This window comes from Bombus affinis, chromosome 17, assembly GCF_024516045.1.
Source record: "Bombus affinis isolate iyBomAffi1 chromosome 17, iyBomAffi1.2, whole genome shotgun sequence".
NCBI classification, from domain to species: Eukaryota; Metazoa; Arthropoda; class Insecta; order Hymenoptera; family Apidae; genus Bombus; species Bombus affinis.
The window spans coordinates 2,249,425-2,273,631 of NC_066360.1; the positions used below are offsets into that span (position 1 = coordinate 2,249,425).

The 24,207-nt window shown below is 38.6% G+C and overlaps 2 protein-coding genes and 1 long non-coding RNA gene across 6 annotated transcripts; 1 reads left to right on the plus strand and 2 right to left on the minus strand.

Moving 5' to 3' along the window:
- The first annotated feature begins 771 nt into the window (after positions 1-771).
- Positions 772-7,790, plus strand: LOC126926230 (uncharacterized). The gene is made up of 3 exons (XR_007714429.1): positions 772-3,701; positions 3,832-6,173; positions 7,491-7,790. It is a non-coding gene; the product is annotated as an uncharacterized LOC126926230 (long non-coding RNA).
- A 549-nt stretch (positions 7,791-8,339) lies between these two features.
- LOC126926158 (uncharacterized) lies at positions 8,340-12,145 on the minus strand. The gene is made up of 3 exons (XM_050742283.1): positions 11,236-12,145; positions 10,557-10,704; positions 8,340-10,359 (listed from the first exon to the last, which is right to left on the minus strand). Exons 1-3 carry the CDS (start codon positions 11,300-11,302, stop codon positions 10,134-10,136), a joined length of 441 nt encoding a protein of 146 aa, XP_050598240.1. The 5' UTR covers positions 11,303-12,145; the 3' UTR covers positions 8,340-10,133.
- A 148-nt stretch (positions 12,146-12,293) lies between these two features.
- Positions 12,294-23,113, minus strand: LOC126926157 (uncharacterized). Of its 4 annotated transcripts, none has more exons than XM_050742279.1 (6): positions 22,389-23,113; positions 17,986-18,229; positions 17,719-17,736; positions 16,626-16,727; positions 13,578-13,703; positions 12,294-12,663 (listed from the first exon to the last, which is right to left on the minus strand). In XM_050742279.1, the coding sequence occupies exons 2-6, from the start codon at positions 18,149-18,151 to the stop codon at positions 12,572-12,574; spliced, it is 504 nt and encodes a 167-aa protein (XP_050598236.1). In that variant the 5' UTR covers positions 18,152-18,229; positions 22,389-23,113; the 3' UTR covers positions 12,294-12,571. The 4 variants fall into 4 exon arrangements, with proteins under 4 accessions (XP_050598236.1, XP_050598235.1, XP_050598237.1 ...); XM_050742278.1 differs by having other exon boundaries at positions 17,986-18,226; positions 22,389-23,112; XM_050742280.1 differs by lacking the exon at positions 17,719-17,736 and having other exon boundaries at positions 17,986-18,226; positions 22,389-23,107.
- Positions 23,114-24,207: the final 1,094 nt, after the last annotated feature.

The following is a 24,207-nucleotide window of genomic DNA, read 5'->3' on the forward strand; positions in this document are numbered from 1 at the left end:
TTGCAATGGAGACCAAAGCAATGCTATTACGACAGTTAGCCGTCTATTTACAGGTCTATTGATTCTAGGCCTTACTATACCGTTTATGATTCGAGACTGATTTAAGTTTAAGACAACAAATAAGATAAATAATTAACTATATGCAAAGACTACAATGTGTTGAATATACACAAAGTATACAAAAAAGTTGGGAAAGCTTGAAAAATTGTATTTCCACGAGGATATGCGTCAGGGTGTAGATTGAAATAAACGAGGGACGTATCGAACACCTCATAACTCAGAAACTAACCCTAGAAACTAAAGTGTTTTTGGACCCATGTTCGTTGAAACCTTTTCCCTTCTTTCGATAAGTACGCCTCAAATTTTTCCTAACATTTTTGTACGCCCTACCTGTATATAACTACCTGAAAGGCAGATTTTTATTCCTGATCGATTCCGTTGCAACGTTTAGCGGGAAACCAAAGGAACTATACAGAACTGTTGAAAAAGTTGAAGCTTGCTCGAATGCAAGGAATAACGCACTGTGACGATGAATAGAAAGCGAGCCGGTTCGTCGAACTTGTCATTGAGGAACACGTGCTACTAGAACGATCAGACGTGCACCTTTCAACGCGATAACGTCCAGCGTGTGCAGAATTTGCGAATAATTATTCTTTAGCGTTATTGAAATTAACTTAAACTGACGCGAATCGCGCTATACACTGTAGACAACCTCTTCGCGTTATAATTCGCGCGAGATCTTTCTCATTTAGTCAATTTCGATCGTCGTGTCGGATATAGGGAAATCGTTTTGCACGCTCGATATTATCGGTTTATCGTCGAATTAGCGCGAAAACAAGCAACGAATGTGGGGCTCGATCGGACATACTCGAAGAATCCTACGGAATTATAGGACAAGCAGAAACTAACAATCGCGGGGCTAACGATCGTCGATGACGGTGATTCGCAGTAGGAAGTATGTGATGCTACGAGTTACCATGCGAAAATCGATATGCACGCTCGAGGAAGTATTCGTACGTTTCTGGAAACTTTACGTATCATAACAATATGGGACTCATTTTACGAGTGGACGGGACAGTCGATGTTGTTTCAAAGTTATAGCCATTTTTGTGTTTTAATAATCCATAACAGCTTCGCTTTTCATCGTTTACCTTTTCACCTACGTATCGTTTAGGAGTAAAGCACTGGAAACTAACAGCGCGCATACTCTGTACGTACACGGTGTTTGCGATTTGAACGTCGGAACTTCGGCAGGGTGTAGCAATGCATCGAATATCAGCAGAGCAATGTGTGCAATTAGGACGGTCATTGTCCTATGTAACGCAACAGTTAGATGGTTAGGTGTAATCAGACGCAGGCTGAGACTTAAAGTTTTATCGGGGGGAGGTGAGAACGAAAACTTTCTTCTCCAAAATGGGGTTTGGTTTGTCAGTACCTTTCAGGCTGCCAAAATTTTCACGTTTAAATCGTGGACACCCTGTATAAAGGGGTTTTACTATATGCACGTACGCGTGGTCGCGTTCTCTCGTAACACGTCAGTTCCACGTGCCTGACCTCAGCTGCCTGATCTTCCGCGAGTTAGCAAACAGGCGACCTTCCTTATTACGTAATACGGCGCATTTCCACGTGTAACGTGATCTACTCGGAAAACTGCGATTGTCGCCACGTGGAAGGGAATCCCGTTCTATTCTACGACGGACGATATATCTTCGGTGATCGCTACGAATCTATTTGCATTTATCTCGCCAGCGACGCCTCCCATTACATACATATGTATGCATATTAAAACCAGTACGCCAACACCTCTTAGTACTCTGGTTTTTTACCGTTCCGCGTCTGACAGATGCATTTGACAAATGTAACTACGTTTCACGACTTCTTCCATTAATCTTTTTCTTACTCTACCTCTGCTTTAGTTTTTTTCCTCTTCGACGAATGTTTCGACTATGAGCTCTGTTACCAGCCGATGTACTACAGCTTTCAGATTTTTTGCTTCCACTATTGTACCAAGAATTTGCAGCTGCTAATCTCGCGAGACTAATATGTTTATTCTTACACGCGTGTAACATGGTTATTAACGTATTTAAATGTACATTAGACGTTAGTAGCTCTGGCGTTAAAAATGACCGTGATACCGTGATTGAAATAGGAGAATATAAATGAAAGGAATAATAATAAATAGCAATAAAATTAGTGCAAAGATAATTGAACATAGCACCGTATTAACTCGAAATTAATTTGCAATTTGTATTTTCAGACTGATCCATCTAATAACACAGAATGGCTTGAAATAATTGAAGCATTCGTTACATAGGATAATTGGTAGAGTTTTGTCATTCGAACCGTGCGATGAATTCTGAAAATCGCTTAAATCTTACAAAACACTCTGGCGTGTCGTTTAAACTATTAAATTCTTTCCATTAAGATTTTGTATCTTATACGGTTACGGTCATTTTCAGATTATTTGTCAAGTCCTCCTATCTTCTCGAAGTATTCGACTACATGCAATAATTAATATTATGCAATATGCGTGTTTTTTAAAATGATAACATTGTTCGAATAAATCATACGTACATGCTGTTAACGCGTACATAACATGTTGCTAATACTTTCTTTGCAAAGCACTTTAGCATATCTTTATCGGTGCAAACTTATAATTTACAATATCATTAATTACTATGTAAATTTGTACCTAAAGATTGCCAATCTGTACCTCAATTACGTTAGTTTAATAGTTCATAAATTGTATCGTAATACATTGACCGATTACTTTGTAAATTCGTACTAAAAAATTGTTGATCTATTCTTAAATTACGCGAATATGATAATCCGTCGATTTTATTGCAATATAATACTCGTTATTGGTCACGTGTCCCTGCTATAATCGACAGACGCGAGGAGCCACGTAAAACGCCGAGATTAAAATGATTTCACAAGTCGAAGAACGACATAATCAATTTCCATAAATGGATCAATTACCGAGATATCAGTCCGACGGTTTGCGCAACTAAATTGGCATACAGTGTAACAGAGAGTTTCAATTAATGTGGCTTATTTTCGGCCGCTTTCGTCGGGTCGTACGAATTCCAAGAACGGTTGCATTCGTTAAACCGCCGTACGAGCTGAATGTGCCACCTATAATCAGTCGTTCACGTGGCTGAAACTTACAAGGACGAAGACCCGATTCGTTTCGGTTACACCAGACTGGTCTGGTACGCGGTCCGTTTCTTCGTACGAGAAAAATATCGATGATGCATACTAAAGTTATGTCATCTCGCTCGTCTAACGTGTTATCCGCGGTAAATGTTTGTAGGAAACGCGCATACGGTTGCAGACGCTTCTTTCCGACTATTCCGATAGCCAGTCAAACTTTATCGATCGATCGTATCGATCGTTATGGCGTTACGATCGTTCATCGACGATCATCGAAAGTAGGAGAAAGTATTTTCGATCAGATTACAGATAATTTTAGAAAGTTACCGTAAACGTATCATAGATGGCAGTTCAACGTCGGGAATACACGTGAAACAAAGTTCGACCGGATCGATTTATTTTTGCGTTCATTGACACGCGCGATTCAGCAGCACCGATCGATTTGGATAAACTTGAAATTTGAATTCGATCTTGATATCGTAGCCAAGTTGGTAACGCTCGAAGGGTGGAGGGAAAAAGGGCGAGTGCCAATTGTAACGAATTTTGAGGTTAACATTTCTTCGTACTCTATGCGCTCTTCGTCGCTGTATCGCGTCGCGAATTAAAATTTTCTCGCTTTTGGAGTGGTTTTAAGAAATTCAGGCGTACGACGAAAAACGAATACTTTCCATTTTTCAGAGTTTAATGCGTTATGTATTGCCTAAAGTCGTAAGTGAATACAACGCAGAACAGAACGGAGAATAAAATGATATTTGAGAAAATATAAAGTCGTGGCATTATGATATTAAAAAACAAATTCGACATTCCCCATTCTTCTTGTAAATCTATCCGAATCATTGCTTGAGAAGTCCTCGACAGAGAATGAAATACGAGGCTACGGATTACAGGAGTACGCGTGGGACGACAAGATCAGCCAGAATTTTTCGATGCATATTTATTATTCAGTTCCGGCAAATGGAAAATAAGACTCGGTGCGTCAAATGTCTCGAAAATTATTTAAGCATTGTAAAAGCATTTTCAAGACTCATTTCGCGGCTTTCAGGCATTCTGATAAACGTGTAAAGAAAACGAGGCGAATAGGACACGAAGAATTGGAAAAACGGCAGGAGAGAGAAAAAGAGAAAGGCGATTTTGTGGATTTATCTAGAATGAGTCGAAGGAGGGACGGATTGGAATTTCTTTGGAGTTGCTGGCGTCGAGGGTTGTTGCCCTGAAATGGTCGGCACGTGTAATCCTCCGGCGTCCTTGAGGTCTTTAGATGTCCGCTAAGAACATAGGAGATTCTCACGGTCCTTCCTAATTCGTTAGGTAGAGCCCTCTAGGATGTACGAGCCCTTCTAGAATAGTCTGCTAGGGTAGATCGTACTCAGGATACGCATAGACTAGTCTTATAGACGTTCGACGAGTCATCTCGCTAATATTTAGGAAATTTTTTAGTTTCTCCTTAATAGATAAGAAAGAAATAGGCACATTTGTATAATCCCATTGTCTATCGTAATATATATAATAAGTTAATGCGATGATGCATGCGATGAAAAAGATCATAATAATATTTTTTTCATTCGTCCACTTTCTCCAGTCTCGCATCTGATTTATTCGTAATTTAAATACGATCAGCTGTAAATTATTTGCAAATTATTTGTCTTTATGCAAAATAGTCGATGTACATTGCGCTATAGAGCACCGTAATACTCGGGGTTAGAAGGTCGAAGAAAGTCGAAATTATAGATATTAAGCGGATAAAAGAGTGGATAATACGGGAAGGAAAAAAGATTATCTCTCTGTCTGGCCTTAATGTCTCGTCATCGAATTTGCTTTCTCGATGAAATTGACACGTTATCGCTTTTATGGTCCTTAATGACACCTACATTGTTAATGGCGTAACGCCCAATATCGTTCTTCAAATGATTTCGGTTACTAAATAGTAATTATTCTCCATAATATAATCTTCTTTCTTATATAATCGATACATATTTTCGCACATTTCTGTCACGTCAACGGAAATTTTTTTTAATAAAGATAATACTTGTTATTTCGTTCACGATGTAGTTGATACATAGCATATCGTAATATAATTATAGAAAAAAGAATCGCTTCGTTTTTTGAACGACGCGAACGTTGTTAAGGTGAAAAATATCTGTGATATCTAATAGGAGATTGGGATATGCAATTCTGGCGTTTTAAAAGATGGGAGAAAGGTATGCGACTATAGCGCAGAATGCGGTAAAAAGAGAAAGTACGAATATCGAATATCCGTGAGCGTTTCTTAGCGTTCGTTCATAGTATCTTAGTATCAAGGTGCTTTCCTTGGATATCGTTAGTCACGGCGATTAACGCGTTAACTTTCGAGATATTTCCGGTATAAGGTGTTTTTACGATAAGTCGCTCTGAAATGCATATCGCTGTTACGCGCGATTGGCGTGGCTGCGCACGTCTGACTTCGTACTATACGTCTGTTTACATTCTAAAGAGCCACGTGCCGGTTAGCCAGCAAGGTGAAATACCTATCGTCTCAAAGGGAAATACGTGACTCAGAGGACGGTTCGTTAAAATTGTCTAATTGTTCGATAACGTTGTTTATCCAATGAAAATTATTCCAAAACCATTCTAAGAAGGTGAAAAATCTCGTTAGAAAAGAAAAATGTAATTATCCGTTAAAGAATGAAATTATCACGTTCGAGCAGGCAATTCCGTTTAATTTCATCGATTTGGGAAAACTTCCAAAATTCTTTATCGCTTCTAGGAATCTGACGTTTTGTAACATGTATTTGGACGGTGTTTGCACACGTCCCACTACGACTTATTTTATTTATCTTGTTACTTATTTTTATGTATTTCAGTTATTACTTAATCTGCATGGAAAAAAGTTCAATTTGCTACTATGTATGTAGAGAATATACGGATTATCGTGACATTTCACTTATCTTTATGATGTAACATAAAAAAGAAGCAGAAGAAATACTATACACGTGTCAGAAGCTGTAACATGCTAATGAACATCGTACGGCACCCTTATCAGGGTAATAGTTTATCAAAATAACATTAATAATATATTTATTCCTAAGTTTTTTTTTCAATCAAAGGTTACAGCGATAGCGATACATTTCGAAACATTAAAAAGAAGTACTTTGCGTATCGTAATATACGAAAAAGGACTACAATTTCTCGTATACTTCCATGTATTTAATTTCTGCTGTCATTTCCTGCCGTGTAATCCCCCCCTCTTCATTTTACGTTATATATTACTATTATAATAATATTTATCAAAGGTAAAATTAGCCGAAATCATAAAAACACTCGGTATGTACATATATCGTATAATAATTTTGTCGTTATTTTCATATTTGCATATTTTCATAAGATACGGTAATAACGACGATAAAAACGACGTGACAAAGATCGAACCTGAGCGTTATTTAAATAAATACGTATTTGTAAAAACACGATTTAAATAACGGCTAAATGTAATTTTGAGATAATTAATGCACCGTTTATCAACGCTTTGCATTTGAATAAATCGATTCTGTCACGTCGATTGTCCACTACCTATATTTGGAAACACATATTTCCTCGCGGTTTTCTCGCACGTTATCCAAAGACAAGCGAAATTAAAGTAATTTAGTGTACTTGCGTCACTACGTTATACGATAATAATTCTACGTTATTTACGATTTAAACTTACCTATAGAAAATACGGTAATTGAAATTCAAAGGAATATCAAGATCTAAATTATTCGTTGCTTCATATTTCGTAGAATTAGTCTTCAATATTGTTTCTGAAATAAAAGCAACAAAGTAATGGAAATGTTTCGGTATTTCCAAATCGTTATCTCTGAACTTCGTTTCGAACGAAATTTGTCCAAATCTGAAGAAGATTACAATGTCCATTCCGAAGCGTGATCCGTTTCAACATTACGCCAATAAAACTATACGTACGTAATAGGAAACACGCGTAAGACAAGACGACCATGCCAGCTTCGAACGAGCCAAAGACGCGAAACATACGCGTCTCCGTTACTCGACAACGGCTGTGATCCTTGACTTTGAACGCGAAAGACCGATCGATCGATTTACGAATGCATGTCCGTCTAGAATCGAGCAATCGACCGTTCAAAAGTCTTTACCCGATCTACCTGCGGTCTCGCTGTCCGCTTCCAAGGAAGTGGGGGTGCACGTGTGTTCCGGAGGGCCATCCGTTCGGTCCCCTCGACACGTGTATGACCTTGACTTTGACCTCGGCTGTTCAGGAACATCTACCCCCGAGACCGAGGGTCGATGCATCTACTTCGAAAAACGTCGCCTTCCTTTTCCTAGTATTCCTTTTTCTCTCTTTTCAGAGAAGAGGCATCGCTTCCTTTACGAGGATTCCATAGTCGAAGAGGAGCGTGGCCATACATACCGTTACGCGGATGCACCACTACCACTGCGAGGCTCGGATTCGTCGGCCCAAGGTATAATATTTCGCTCGTTAGAAAGATCACGGTCAAAGAAGAAATATCGGCGATAGATGCAGCAAAGGAGTCATCGAACATCGAAACCCTCTATTTACTAAATTACTCGACACGTCGCACACTACCCGTTTGACCTAAGCGATATTTGCATTAATTAATATTTACTTATTTATAATAATTATTTATAAACCATACTTATCTATAATACAATATAATATAATAACAATATAATACTTATAATACTTATAAAACGATATAAAACAATATAATACATATCTATAATAAGTATTAACTTGTTATAAATAATTGGCCATGTGACTGGCTAAAATTACTTGTAATTCTCAATGCGAGAATCGATAGTAAAGTAAAGAGTAAATAAATTAAAGTAAATAAAAATGAAGAAAAAGAATTAGAAAGATCGAGGATGTTATTGTCGGTAATTTCAAGGTGTATCGATTATTTTATCAAAGCGTTAGTGCTATATGGTATCGTAGAAAATATTTATTACATTATCCGGATGCTTGACAATGCTTTTTCTTCTCGATACCGAGTCGATTTAATATTTTCTGTTAAACGTGCTTCGTTATCGTCGTGTGACCTTATTATTCATTGAGATTGATATTGTTCTCGCTACGACAATGATAGAAAATGAAAAGGAAGGAAGGAAAAGGGGCAAGGAGGCTGTTGGATCGCGCATTTCTCCAATTACGATTTTGTAATCAATGATCCACGTGATGAAGTTGAGATCGAGGTTACTCGATATTTTATTTTCTCAAGCGTGAACGACGAGAACGGTTATTTAAGTCTTCCAGTTTCGAAACGGACGATAAATCGTCATTTAATGGGAGCGTGCAAACTTCAAGGGAAGATCAGTAATAAAAATAATTACACTTATTATTGATAGGAAAAAGAATACGCAAACGACCTCAAACCTCGTTCAATATTATCGCTTGTTACGGATACTATTTAAACAGTTTTCTCTTTTCTTCTGTTTCTCTGATTTAATTTCAGTCGCGCGATAAATCTATCGAACGAGGCGTATCGCGCTTGTTGTAACGAAAGATCTACGTTTTATAGCTGTTCTATTTACTCGTATTTTTCTATTTCTTCCATATTATATTTTTGTGGAAGGAAAAGGACGTCTCGTCAACGAGTTTAATTTCGGAGGCGTTTTATCAGGCATGCGTTCAGACTAATTGCCATACGTAATTAAACGGTGTATCTGTTACAGACTCACTGACCCATTTTCGAACTGCACAAAGTGGCATGATTAAATATTACCATTAATTCATTATGCATTTATCGCTATTTACATTCCATATTTGCGTCGCTCGTCAATGCACACGAATTTTGCCTTCGTCCTATTTCTTTAAACTCGTTTAACCTCATATTTGCATGGCGTATATTCTCGATACGTATTACGACGTGTTACGTATTACGATTAAAAAATTGAGTATAAGTGTAAAGGTCGACGTATGACTGCCGAAATTCCATCGATAAACGGCTAATTCTTGAACGTAATTATAACGCTCGGAATATAACGAATTACGAGTAGTTAGAATTATTTAGCGTTAACTGTAATCGATTTTCTCGGTGTGGTGATTATTTCGTCGACGTGGTAATGATTTTCTAGAAGATAGGATCGCGATTAATGCATTCGAAAGAATCAATTGATTTATATATTTGCACGCTACTGCTTTTATCGCGAGATTACGCGTCCTTTTCCAACGTTACCGTCTTCGCTATCTACGGACAAACCATGCAGTGCCATCCGTCCTCACATCCTCCAAGTCGGTGTTCCTTCCGCTTTTGAAAGATGTCAGCACATGGTTTGTCGCACCATCACGAGTTCTTCGCTACGGACAAATAGAGTAATTTCCAAGTTATATACTTAATTACTAAGTTACGTATAATGAAATTTTGATAAATCACGTTTGTAAATCCGTTTACGATCCCTCTTAAAACTATATATGTATATATGCGTGAGATATATGTGTATATATATATGTATAGTTATTTGCCTGGGGAGAAACCTGTAGGATACTGAATCTATAATTTTGTATTGTCTCTACTTGCTTAATGGAAAAAAGAAATTTAGGTATTAATAAGAACTTGTATTCGAAAGCTTATATTCAATAACAAGGTAAGTACGAGTGATACAGTTGTTACAGATCTCGAATGCCGCGAAACATACTGATATAATACAGTGGTGACTTTACCGATCGATGACAAAATAGGGATAGCCACGTGGTTCGGTGATATCAAAGGGCCAACGGACTTTGCGTTCGTTTTTGCATAGGAAAGTAAAAATTAATTAAGATGGATTGATTTCTTTTAGGTATTTCCAGATATGAACATCGCAATGAATTTTTAACAATTTTAGACGTCGCGTGACTTAATAGTTTATGATAATTTCGCTCATTTTCGCTTGTTAACGATATTTTTCTTTTTTATTGCACCATGTTATGATATAAAATGACGAAGATAAATAGGCAGATTTCGCAAAATTTGCTTGGCAGTTGACACTTGTTAGGCGTTCGGGAAACTTTTCAACAAAAACCGATAGTCATCGCTGCAGCAACAGGTTGCGATTAATCGATGTTCCCTGCAACTGTTTGCATGCAAAAATCGGCAATCTGCTAATTTACATTGATAGGGTAAGTCGTGGGTATAGGGATTGGTGCAACAACACGCGTCGTGCAACAATTTTTCTCCGCAGTAGGGATAGACCGAGCTGTCACATAGCGGACATTTTCTGCAAAATAAAGACAATTCTTAGTGACAGAATATCAACGTAAGATCGTAAGTGTAAAAACATTGGGAGTTTCATTTGAAATATTTTTTTAAACGAGCCATAGTTTGGGAAATTGTAATAGGAAATTAAGAAACAAATTTTTTCTAGGAAGTTTAAAAAATATGTTATCGTATAATTACAAAAACCTATATACTTACTTGTTCTGAAGCGGTCTGTACGTATCGTCGATTGGGAAATTATAGTAATTGACGCCGTCTTGATACGTTTCTGTTTGTAACGATGAAGTGGGTGATAATGCCGATTTGGCCCCTTTCAGTTGGCTATCTGCCATGGCGCTTTGCTCGCCTTACCGAGGTGAATTATGGAAAGAATTATAAATTATCAAAAATATAAATAATTTGTTAACTATCAAATACCGATACCTTGATATTTGAATTATTGCAAACTGCTAAGACAATCTTTAATGTTAAAACAAAAATGTTCCACGTATTGAAGGAGTATTTGGGACGAAACCGACTATTTTACCATCTGTTGTTAACGAAGTGTTACCAACAGTTTCCTTCGTAAATTTTAAATCGAACAAACCCGATAACTAACGAATGATGTAGGAAATTTGAACTTTAAAACAAACCAACTATTTTTTAATAACTAATTAGAAATCGAACAAATCTTCGAACTGTTACAATCTTTACGCTTTCAAGATATTTTCTCACATTACATTCTCACAATTTTTCACTTTAGAAATTCTTATAAATAGACAAAAATCCACTGACTACTAATAATCTATTAGACCGATTGATGGAGTTGCCAACAACCAATGAAAGTAGATACGTTCGATTTTAACGAAAACTTTTCGTGTCGATTCGTAGTACTTACTCGATGCGGTAGCAACGTGCGATAATAGCATCACGATACCGGCGAATATCACAGTTGGGATATGCATCTTTCCGATCGAAATCGTCCTGTCGCACTTTCGTCTAACGCTTTCGAACACGGACAGACCGATCCGAAGAAACAAGCGTGGATTCTACTTTGATTTCTTTTTAAAACCCACGCGTCGTTTATTGACACACAGCCAGCTCTGCTTGCTTACGGGAGGATCGCTTAAATACGGTCGACCAGTACCCGTTACTCGTAACAGATCCAGATCTTCCTCTCTTCCTAAGCTGATACGAAAAAGAGAAGAAAACGAGGAAACGATATCGTTGCCCGAGAGAATCTTCGACGAATATCGCGACGCATCTTTGATAATTTTCCGTGCGATCTGCGTGTATCTTATTTTTCGAATTGACATTTCGATGGCGTGTCTGGAGGTGGAGAGAACTTTGGGAGAGAATAAGGACGAGACCGCGAGCGGAGGCGCGTCAAGGACACCGATGAAAGTCGAATCGCACGAATCCGGTTTAATTTCGCAATTGCCAATCGTCAAAAATAAAGATTTGCCTTTTAGGAAGCGTAAGCGCAGTTTTTTAACTATATGTCTACATCGATGTTCGGTGTACACAGGGCGTAGCAACGATACGTTTTGTCCCGTTATTAAAACGTCGAGCGATGGGAAACACGCTTTCATTCTGCGTCGCTACATTCGATGAGGTGGAAAAGGAAATCTTGGATTCGTCCATATATTAATCGTCACACGATGATCACGTATTTCGTACATCGCAAACGATGGCCAGAGGTACGTATCAAAGTTTGGCGCATCTTGTTGCGCGTCAAGACTGCTCGGTAACGTTCGTCTTTGATTTTTTCCAACGAGTTCGTTTCATGGAAAATCGTTTGTTTTACTCTGGAGAAGCGATAACGTCGCGACGATTCGATTTTCTACGTTTCTACGTGCGATCGTTTTGTGTTTACAGTTAGGCAAGCATCGTTTAAGCGGTATTGCATCACATCCGTAAGAAAAGAAGAGGATGAGGTTGAAATAGGCTCTTGGCTACACGTTTGTACATAGTTTGTTGCATTTCATCCATTAAAATACAAATGTTGCCGTCGGACAATGTTCGTTATTTGTACAATTACACTTTCTCATATGTACAGGCGATGCCGCAAAAATTGATTATAAAATTATTAGAAATTTCACCTCGTTGTCGCATGTTAAAAACGTTCGTTGGCTTCTAAAGTTCTCCCGCGCCGATGGAAAAATAATTTATTGAAATAACTCGTCCTATACAAAATATTTGGTATTAAATGTGTACTGTCGATTTTAGGTCGGCTATAGGAGCCACCTGAGCACCGTTAATATCGCCAGGAACTTTATAAAGTGTGTATTCGTCGGTGATACCGCGTCGTTCGCCAAGTATTTCCCTGAAAAAAACACAGTTGTCAATTATAAGGAACAGATTTTAAGAATTGCGTAACGTTTCAGATAAAATTGCGCGTCCGGTACGTTTTTGCCCCCTCAAATTTCCCATAAATGCGTGAAACTGTGCAGTCCAATTAATAACGAGTTGTTCTCCCAAATATCTAATTTTTAACAAAAAGCATATATAGTGCTGCGAATAATTACAGACTCAAACACGTTCACTGCGTTATTTCTTCTTTCTTGTTACCAAAGAAGATCATGGATGTGTCTTTTTACAGAGTAAATCGAACGCTATGGGATATTAGGAGACGTTACATAGCAAATTATTGCCTATCGTATCTGAAATAGGAAATGGAAGGCAATTTTTCAACGAGGCAATGCCACCACGAAGAAGTGGTTTCTAGGATGAAAAGTTTCTGAATAAAAGACAAAGAAAATCCCAGCAAATATGGAACGAAGCCGTAGATGAAAGAAAATGAACATTGGATTTATGTGTTTTCACGGGCAAAAGCCCCGGTTTAAAATTCCGTGTCTTGCAGACTTTAAAAGATCGAAAGCGGATCTTAAGTTTATAGAAGTTACTGTTATTTCACTGCTACTGTAACTTTATATCGCGATATGAAATTATAGAGACGATTTTGCCAATTTTTCTTTCAATAGCAAATTTTCGAACATCTAAAAATAGGGTCGAGTTTATCGCGGCATTTTATGTATTATACTCACGGCATTGTACTTTCCCAGCGAGAAAAATGATCTTTCCTTCTCCGCTCTTTCATTAATTATATTATATTATTACGCTAATTTCAGTTCTCTGTTCGTCTCAAACAAAAGATATTAGATTACTCGCGCTTACGCAACGACGTCTAGCTCGACAATACGTTTCACCATAATACGTAAGCGGAGAAATAGTACTTACATACAGAAGCTAAGTAGGAATGACAGCAGCATTCCCGTAGCCTCGCGTATTCGGCACAGTCTCCAGCTTGTACTTCGCATTCTTCTGGCCCCATGCGACAAGTGTGCTTCACGAAGGGGAATACCTCTGAAACAATAGGCCTATGAGTGTCAGGAACGGACTTTCGATGAATCAGAGAAACCTTATGATCGATTTAAAAGGATTATACACAGGGTGGTGTCTTTCCAGGGGAATATCGCTGGGATATCTAATTTTTACGGAAGCTGTTTAACGCGACGAGGAATTGTATCGATAACTTTCCCCTAGCTGCAGAAGCAGATGAGGAATTCCAAGCTCAAGTTCATTTCTTAAATAGGAAGTTACCGATTTCCATAATCTTTGAATATGTTGTAGAAATAAGAATTTTTAACAACATTTTCCTATTGCTAATACTTTATAATTACTATAAGTTTTGCAATTATTTGTATATTTTATAATCGTTTCAGATTTTTCATTGGACTAATACGTGCACGTACTCTGTTACTTTCAGCATACTCTTATTTACCGTATTGTAACTTCTGCGTAATCGAATCGGTTGATTAGAAATGGGCAAAGAAGAACGCGTGATTCATAAGACTGATCGAAATGGACTCGTGTATTCGATTCGTGCACACGACGCGTGCAGCAACGCAATTTTATCGATACCGTCGCCGTTGCCATTCGTGTACACTCGACGAGCGTTTAACGGCGAACATTGTGGTCAAACTATTATAACAAACGTTACAGAATGGCTTGCAGTTCGTACGGGAATCGTTCGCGTTGTTTACCTTGCACTTTGACTAAAGAAATGCTTATTAGACGTACAAACGAGCAATCGCAATTTTTCAACGAAACTCGAAGCTTATTTTTTAAAAATACAATCAATTGTTCAAGTTCGGTCAATGTACTCTACGAACTTTCTATTCTATATCTTCCCGATTTATCTCGTAACTTTAAGGCGGATGGCTTAACCAGGTAGCTGCCTTTGACGAGTATACTCGTCGTCGCTTACTTTTTGCCATACATTTTAGGTACTCGCTTAGGTACTTTGGGAAGCTTCTCCTTTGTCAATGCCTTGACCACTGGATCTTGTTTAAAGACACTCCATATTTCCATGGTGGATCTATCGGTTGCCCTTGAAGCATTGACTCGGAGTATTTGTTAAAACTAAACCTCGAATTAGACTGAAAAATTTGGACTATTCGTTCGTATACCTACTGTACAGGGCAAATCGTAACACGTGGGAGCCGCTTCAGGAATGGACAGGAGATATCCGAGGATAGCCATCTCGAGCACCTTCTACGAAGATAAGCAGTTACGGATTATCGAACCACGAAAATGCCTTTGACCGTAAAATATAAAATAATGCAACTAACATACAAGATCAGATAGAGCAGCACGTGTTTGTATAAACTTTCTTCGTTGTCTTTTTGTGCCTTCTGTCCAGTCCCGAAGCGGGTCCCACGTGTTACGATACGCCCTGTGCGATATAAAATAAATGATCCTTTTAAGTATTCGTTTATTTCTAGCGTGACACACATTTTATTGTCAGCGTTTCGCTGCACAGTGTTTCGCTAATATAACGGTTAATTATCTTCGTCGCCGTTCGAGACACAGAAAAGCATTTAGCCGTGAAGATAACTGACAAATAGGTATTTACCTATTTGCTTCTCAAAGTACTTGAAATTTACCCGTTGACTAGTATACAACGAATTTCACCGAACTCGATCATCTATCTTCTGGTATTTTTCCCTTTCACGTGTACCTTTCTGAGGACAATATACCTCGCGTGTTTCTGTAACAGACGCTTAATTGTAGATATAAATATATTTTCAAAAAACCAAATCGACGATCGCGATATGTATAATCTACCGATTACCGATAAAAAGGCAATAAATATAACGACGAGGATAGACAAAAGGAGGAACTGATTTTATGCAGACCAATTACGCTTTTGTCCTTGCGCGCAAGGCTATCGGAGAAACTATGCTAATTAGAAATTCGAGCAAATGGTGTTAGAGGTGAACGGCCGATAACTACGTAAAGAGTACTAAAGAGTTGGGACGACGGATGCGCGGAATACCTAAGCGTCCCTGTTAACGGCCGGTCGTTTTGCGTGAATCACCTGGTATGTGTAACCACCCTGCGCGTCTCAGCGCATTTAGAAGCGCGTGTCTGACAAGGATGGATCGTTGCGACGAACAATCGTTACAAACGAACAACGACGATTTCCTGAACAGGTGATTGTCCTTCCGTTCAGCTGGATTCGAAGGTGTTTCACGAATTCACGCGTCACTCTCACGCGGGGGGAACAACTGGGCCGAGTTCTGCGGGAACCTACCGACCGTCATTGGCTTCTTCGCTTGTAGATCGCGCGTATTTCAGCGCGTCTTGTCGTTTTTGTTAAAAATAAATTATATTCGCTGCCTGCGAAACTAACGTGCATTTTTAACGCTCGTATTTTTTAATTAGGTTTGTACTTGCAGTTATTGCACGGTCGTAGAATTGCAAGTATTGCGACAATTTCAGGGTCTATTATCGTGGCTCGAAAATTCCGCGAAGAGTTGCACAATCAAACCACCAGCATTTGCACGGTCGATTCTTCACGCACGAATTGTCTGCACGCGATTGTCGTTTTCCAGGCGATTCTTATATGCACGTAAATCGACGAAGGACGAGCCTAAAATACGAGCAACGTAATTGGAAAAAAAAGCGAAACCGATGAGAAATCAACGTAATCGTTCCATTTTCTATATTTATTGCGACATTAAACGCAGAGTACTGTGCAATATAGAAAGTTTTGTACAGCGGCAGTGCGCCACAGAAATTTTCACGATGGAAAATTGAAACGGAAACGAACCTCAGAGTCCGAATCGCGAGAATTCCTGAAAGATCCTTTCGATTCAAACGTTTCATTATCGTATCGTTGCTCCGATCATTGCTGTAATTATCGACTCGTTATAAAAGACTGACGAGAAAACATCGATATCGAATGTTTTGCTTTCTATCGTTGTTATAAATTTTGCTCACCGTTCGAGTTGACGTCGCAACAACAGTGGTCATTTATCACGCTGCCATCTTTGCAGTAAGTCATCTCTGATCTCGTGCAGGGCTTGCATCCTGGGATAGGACCTGTGGAATTCGTCAAAGTATAATACTTCTTCCATTCGATGAAACGTTGCATCTATTTATGCCACTAAATAAAGCTTCCGTCTCTAAATTGATCGCAACGTCTTCGTATCCGTCGATGTAGATGAAAAAATGAATATTAAAATTGAATCGCAATGGAAAGCCGCTACCGCTATAAAGCGAGCAATCGCGAGTTGGAAGAAGAACGCAGAGCCGATAGCCTTCTACTAAGCTGCGGTAAGGACACCGTGTTCCTTGAAATAAGAAATAATAATTTTGTACGACCGATTCAGAGTTACATTTCATTATCCTCGTTTCGTAGAGCTGTTATTAAAACAGACGATAATCGCATGAAATCGAGGCAGTACGAGTGTAATTCGCGTTAATTGGTGCCTGCAGGTTTTATGCAACTGCTTCGAAGTTATGTCGTTGATGTTGAACGCTATACCGACGTTACGTCACCTAAAACATTTATTGTCGTTTATCAGACTGACTGGCTACGAATATTTCGTTTTACGTCGTTCGATACATACAGAAAGCTTATAAAACATCGCGAAATAAGATAAAGTAAATGGCGTTTTATTGCCACGAGAATAACTTAAAGTAGCGTAAACGGAATAAAAGAAATGAGCGGACGCAACGAGTAACGGGAGAATCGGTAGTTCGACGCGAATCAAAAATGACAGAGATCTATTTATGCAAGGACAACTTCGCGGAACCATCGGAGATACAACTTTTCTTAGAATCCTGCGTATCGTTACAAATCGCCGGCTAGCTGAAATTGTCAAACAAAACCGAGTAACCTTGATTTCTATTTCCCGTCGACGATACGCGGTGCTTACGTTTGAAAATCGCAAGATCGTTCCTGCCTCTCGAGCAATTATTTTCAGGTAACGATCGCATCAAGGAAGAAGGTGGCCTTTGGATCCTGGCGCGCGACGAGCATACCGACTCTACTAAATTAAGACGACGATCGTTCGAATCGATGGAATACCTTTCTTGTCCGTACCGGCTGCAAAGTGGCAAGACAAAGGCGAAATTAATAAAACGAGACGATTCGTGGAGTTAATTCGCGGTAGGTGGACGCGGCCCAAGTATCCGTTTAAACGGATCAAAGGGAGGTTATTCTCGGAGGAAAGATAAATAGATTTCGGTGCTTCGTAAAGATGCTTTATAGACCAGACGTTAGAATGAAGTCGGACAAGGGGCTTGGCATGTGTAACGCTTTTAGTATCGAGAGCGAAACGCGTAAATTTCCTACCAGGATAGAGCTGCAGCTTCTTCGCCTCCGTAATTGCCTCCTCGTAGAGGACCTCGTGCTCGAGGAAGTATTCCTCGTCCGGATGGTGGTTCACCACCGTGATCGACTCGAGATCACCGAGGATCAGGATCAGCGTCAGTACTCTGAATGCAGCGGTGTGGCTCATGCTAACGCCTCTTCTTCGACATCTTCGACGATCATCGAGATTCCGCTGTTCTTACGCGAGTTCCGCTTTTATCTGCTGCTTGAAATTCAAACACGAAACTCGTCAAGCTCGTTGCTACACGCTTGTCTTCGAAATACGATCGAAAAGTGCTCGTAGAAAACGCTGCGAGCTTCGCGGAACGAGTTGCTCGCGAGCGAAAGAGGAGAGAGAACTCGCGCATTCGTGTAGTCGAAATTCACGGGAGAGCAAAGTATTTGTGGAAAACCCGGTATATGCGGTCTCTTGGTCGTAAGGAAAGGAGAAAAAGGTGTTTCGCGCATTTGGATCGTTCACCTGGAATGTTTTCAGATGTCATTCAAATAGCAAAGAAAAAAATCGCGAAACGATCAACCAGCGCTCATTGGCGACTATGTCTTTCTCTACAGAGGCGACGTCGCGACACCATCTTCTAGAATTACCGATATCTCCTTGGGAAGGGAAATTGTACTTAAACTCTATCCTCATTGGTAGAACATTTCCCGCTTGAAGATCGAAGATTTTCCATTTTCGCGTTCGCAGTGTTTCCTACGAGCACTCTTCGATCAACGTCCGTGGATTTAAACATTTGGTTCTTCGGAACGTTTGTTAATGGATGTGCGACAGCGTCCGAGAGATCGTTCGATTCTAAAGCTACGGATTAATCGCACGATCGTTTCAAAATACGTGCAACGTATTTCCCCCGAAATATCGTTGTTTCGCAATCGCGCAGAGAAATAAGCAATTCGCGATTATTTGGGAATCTTTCGTAATATTGCTTACCGAATGTATAACGATATCCAGATTATCGAAGCTGCGAATCAATTATATAATTATTTCGATCGTTACTTGCAAGATATCTCTTTTTAATCATCTGTGATTTTATGCTTTTAATTGCGCTCCATTGTCCACGGTTTTTATACCTTTTCTTTCTTACCCAGACTTATTCCATACGCATAGTATAATGACTGTCGCAACCGGAAGTATATGCAAGATTACGGGATAAGAATACCGGTGGGACAGTACCATATGAACGATAACGATTGTCGTATTATCGTCATCCAAGGTGAGTTTTAAAAGAGTCCCTTTGTACCTAATACGAGTTTTATCAATGTGTACATTTTAAATATTCTCCCAACTGTATAATCGTTGCGTCAAGCAATTTTTTCCGCTGCGTTATTGAATAGTACGATGCTGTGAAAACATGCAAATACGTTCGACAACATACTCCTCCTAATGAGATAATTATTAGCTAATTGGAAAGTTCTATCGTCTATCTTTTATTACTAAAAAGATCGTTACATGGACGATAATTCAGCATAAAACACAGCTTGAGAGACAACTTAAAGGACCAAGACCTATTGTACTAGCTGAAACGTAAACCTCGTTTGAATTGCTAATAACCAGACCGCGAATGTTAATGAATTTTTACATAATAATAATAATAGTAATAATATAATATATCTCGTTTAATTATCGCGAAGACACTAAGGGCCAAAATTACAACGTGAATCAATGGCCAGGTCGTATAATTACGTCATCCTATCTTCGCATCTGTTGCTCGAGATAGAGTAGTATTTTAATGTCATAGGTTGCACAGAAAATATATGCTCCGCTCTGAAACGAGTGGTTTTAATATCGATCGTGCGATTCGTTTCATTTCGGGAGTGATTCATCCCTCGCTACCCTCTTATGCTCGCCAACTTGGGTCAACTTTGGTAGAAAAATGCGTAAAGCGAACGATCGCTGTAATCATTGTAATATAAACGTTAGACGATATTCGTTTCATATGAAGGAAGAAATAGTTAGCGAACCTACCATAGAAATATTGAACCGATAAAAATGTGATGTGTGAAACGATTCCAAAAATTATTTATAATCATTGTATCTGCGTGTTTTGATGCAAACAGGACGGCGATAAAATAGTCCAGTACACCTATAAACGAAAAGATTCAAACAAACGAAACGATCCGTGTTATCCAGACAAAATACCCGTATCTATTCGCGTAACCTCATATTGTCCCGTATTCGCTGTTCGATCGAATGGACAACCGCTGAAGCGAATTAAGATTTGATCAAAAAATTCGCAGGCAATCTGTAAATGTTTATTCGATGAACACTCACTGCCGGTTATATTAGGACACCTGCCTGTTCGTTGCATTTCGTGATAAACCTCGACAAATTTTTCTTTATCGACCTTATTACATTTACCTTTGCGCATTTTATGAAGCGTATACGCGAATGAAATGACAGATTTATAATAGACAGGCTGCGGATGTTCATGCAAATTTACATTCCAATGAACGCAACAACTTATTGTATGAATATTATATTGTGTATTGAGTATTCTATTTTCAGTATTATATTTAATTACATTAATCACGAAGACGTATTTCGCAATGAACAGACTGTGAACATTTATGTAAATTAATATTTTCACCAATACGATTGGAAAAATGACTATTATATCTGGGTATTTCAGAAATTTGCTCGCATTATGCGCACCGTGTGCATTTTTGCATGTGCCTTCGAGTTTTCTATAGTTGCACAAAAATTCACAGTCTGATGATAAAATAATTGGGAAATAAGAGCAGCGAAAGGCGTTAAATTTGCGCTAAATACGTACAACGAGCGTCTTAATATTTAAGTACGACCAGCACTGCTGACTCAGCGGTATTTCTAATATCAAAGCTTGTTAGGAGACGTGCAACTCTGATAAAAGAAGTAACGTAAGAAAAATTACCGAGTACGAGTAAAAGAATAGTGTGAAGGGAAAAACGAGACAAGTACGAGAAGTTACATTCGCTGTGAGTCACGGCCCGATGACAAAGACGGACAATCGTTAATTAAGCTCAATTAAGGGCCCTGGTACGCGAAACACGGACGTCTTGGACATCTTTTTGAATCAAGGTGGCATCGCCGAATATCTTCCTGCTAATTGCGTCCTCGTTTCAAGAGCGAAATTTTCTTCCTGTTTTTCTTAACGTTGGCCCCAAAACTGTCGAAGACGTAACACGTAAAGTTAATTAAGGTATTGAACGCGATACGACAGAAAGCGGACACGGTTTATCTACTCGAGCAATTACGTCATTTCTGGAGACTCCGAAGAAGACTCTGAAGAGGAAGAAGAAGACGCGAACCAAGTGTATTGTAAGAATAACGACGAGAACATTGAAGAGTTAACATAGAGTCAAGGTTGGTTATAAAAGTGGATGAATGTTACAATTTTATAGCGCGACCTCTCGCCGCCAGGGAATAAATATTATTGGACTTTTCCCATTTTCCGTGCGGTTGCATGAACGTTTCGAGGAAAGATATCAGCTAGAGAGCTACAATTCTATAGCGAGCTACGTAATACCGAATATTTTACGTTTATCTACAAATTGGTAGCTAACAATTGTCACGAATAGAGATACAATATCAATTGTTAGATCAGTTCACCTGTATTTCATGCTTTTCTAAGAAAACATTAAATAAACGAAGGCAACAAAGCATAAATCGTGTTAACAGAGACATCGAAACTATCGAGTTTAACTTCTGCGAAAGTTTTAAATGAAGAAAATTTGAATTTTCCATAGTTCAGGAACGAAATCCATGATATCTCGCTTTAATTAACGATTATATATCCACCAGACACGATTAACAATGTTTATGTAAATTTAAATTTTCGTGTACATCGTTAAAGAAATGTTCTTGCATACTATATGTATTTTATACATTTTTGCGCATTTTAACTTTTTATAAATTCATAAACGTCCGCCGTCTATCGATAAGAAAATGTTTTCGCGTATTCGCCTTCTTATCTTCGATATTATGGTGAATAAAAATGTTACATCAACGTTTATTTAAAGATGTTACATCGACAAGTTAATCTTTGAACAAAGATCAAAAGTAAGGCGTTCCTATCTAGTCATTTTTTCGTTATACATTTTCAAGGAAGACCGCTTTATCTCCAGCTAACCTTTGACTTGACCGAATTATCTATCTGTTTCCTTGTTACGAAAACCAAGGAAAAAACGACGAGGGGAGAGTTGTCGCAATGAAAAGCTAATCTCAAAAGTGAGTATGTTATTCACGTTATTGCAAAACGAACGATAAAAGTAGCCAGAATGTTATATCTCTTTAGAAAAATGATTTTACAATAACACCTTTATCCTGTCTGATATTTCCCGCACAAAATGTCGTACGTAGTAAATACAAAAGCTATAAAATATTTCCTCACCATTACTTCTTCTTGTTGGACACTTAGACGATCCATTTTCTCGCTCAAATCCTTCGAAATATCATGTTCGGATTCACTGGCACAAAATACTTTCAGTCACGTTTAATTTTCTCAACGAATCAGCTGGTTGCATCGTAATTACGTAGATACGAATCGGGAAAAGTGAGAGATGTTCGTTTAAGAAACCGTGGATTGTCGCATTGTTTATAAAACGTGAATGAGATAGTAGGAAGTGTGCAATGGTTATAAAAGTATGCCGGATTGAACGACGTGCAACCGTCGAAGACTACGGGCTGTGCTGAACTGTCGGCCGAGGGCTGAAAAGAGTATTAGGCAGCACCACTACCACCACTGTTCTCTACCGCTGCTACCAGGGGCGGACTGGGACTTCAATTTTTACCGGAAGATTACCGACATCACCGTTCCCCTGTTCTTAATTCGTTAATCAAATTCCATGTAAAACAGCCCCAAATACTTAGCGACCCACTAGGAATTTTTCTAAACTCCTCGATATCCAGTTCACCCTTTGCTGCTACTGCAATCACTGCTATCATAATTTACAGTATCTTTTGTGTCAATTCGTACTCGTCTTATATTTTTGCCACCAACAATTGTTTAATCTGTGCTCAAGGCACGGTTGGTTTTATATCGTATTGGTTTTGGAAAGCGTAATAATTTTTCATTTTAAATTACATTATTAAAGAATCGTCGTGAGGTACCTAAACTGTTACGATATGTACCTGTTACGCGAAATACGGTTCTGTGTCCTCGAAGCGATGATAAATTTTAACGAGCTTCTTATCAAGTTTCTTTTAAACAAAGATAGTAACTTGAATCCTTAAAAGGGAATTACTATTGAAAGTACCGTATTTAAAATGTAATCTATCAGGACTAGCGATCGGTCTTCAGTCTATTCGCATTTAGTGCAACGCGATCACGTGCGTACTTTTACTGTCCAGCAGCTAAGAACCCTAGAAGAAAGAATACGTGCTTCAGAGTACGAATGCTTAAACGTGTAACCGTTCATATACATTGTATGTACGGAACTCCAATCCCAAATCAGATTCCAATATTCGTACCACTTCTTCGACTGGGATGTATTAAACAAAACATGTAACAAATAGTACTCGACGAAAGAAACATCTATACAAACGCAGCTGACTGGTAGGTTTCGAAAAATGCGACAGCGACTGTCAAATAATGAAACATTGTTGGGCTTACAAAAGAGGAATAAATTGCATTGCGCGCCGTTGCGTAGGTAAATCTGCAAATTTTTTAGATGTCACTGATTTGGCGATTGAGTTCCGTATTGGTAGATTATTGATTCTGAAATAATAACTTACCTTTGTGTTAAATTTTTATCGCCTTTTTAAATTAAGTCCTAATTTATATGGTACATATTCATAAAATAATAAAATATTATACATATACCCAATGTTGCGTTAGATACGCATATTTTTAAAAAGCACAACAGGTGTACCAATTCAGTATATTTTTATAAAAATTAGCACTATGGATCAAGTATATGCAACGCAGTTGTTGCTTTTGCAAGGTACAATCGTATTTACGAACATTTCTCGTTGACGACTTCGTAGTATATATGTATGTACTGTGCATGTTGTGTACAGGCCACTCTTGCGATAGCAGACACCTGGATTTTTGTAAGGATAGGACCAGTATAAAGGCGACATGAAAGAGCGTTTATAAGAAAGCATTGAATGCCTTGCGAAGAAGGGTCCGCTTACGTTGCTTATTGATCTTGTCGGTGAGTCCTGCATTGGTTCAGTCCTATACCTACCAATATCTTCAACAGGAAAGA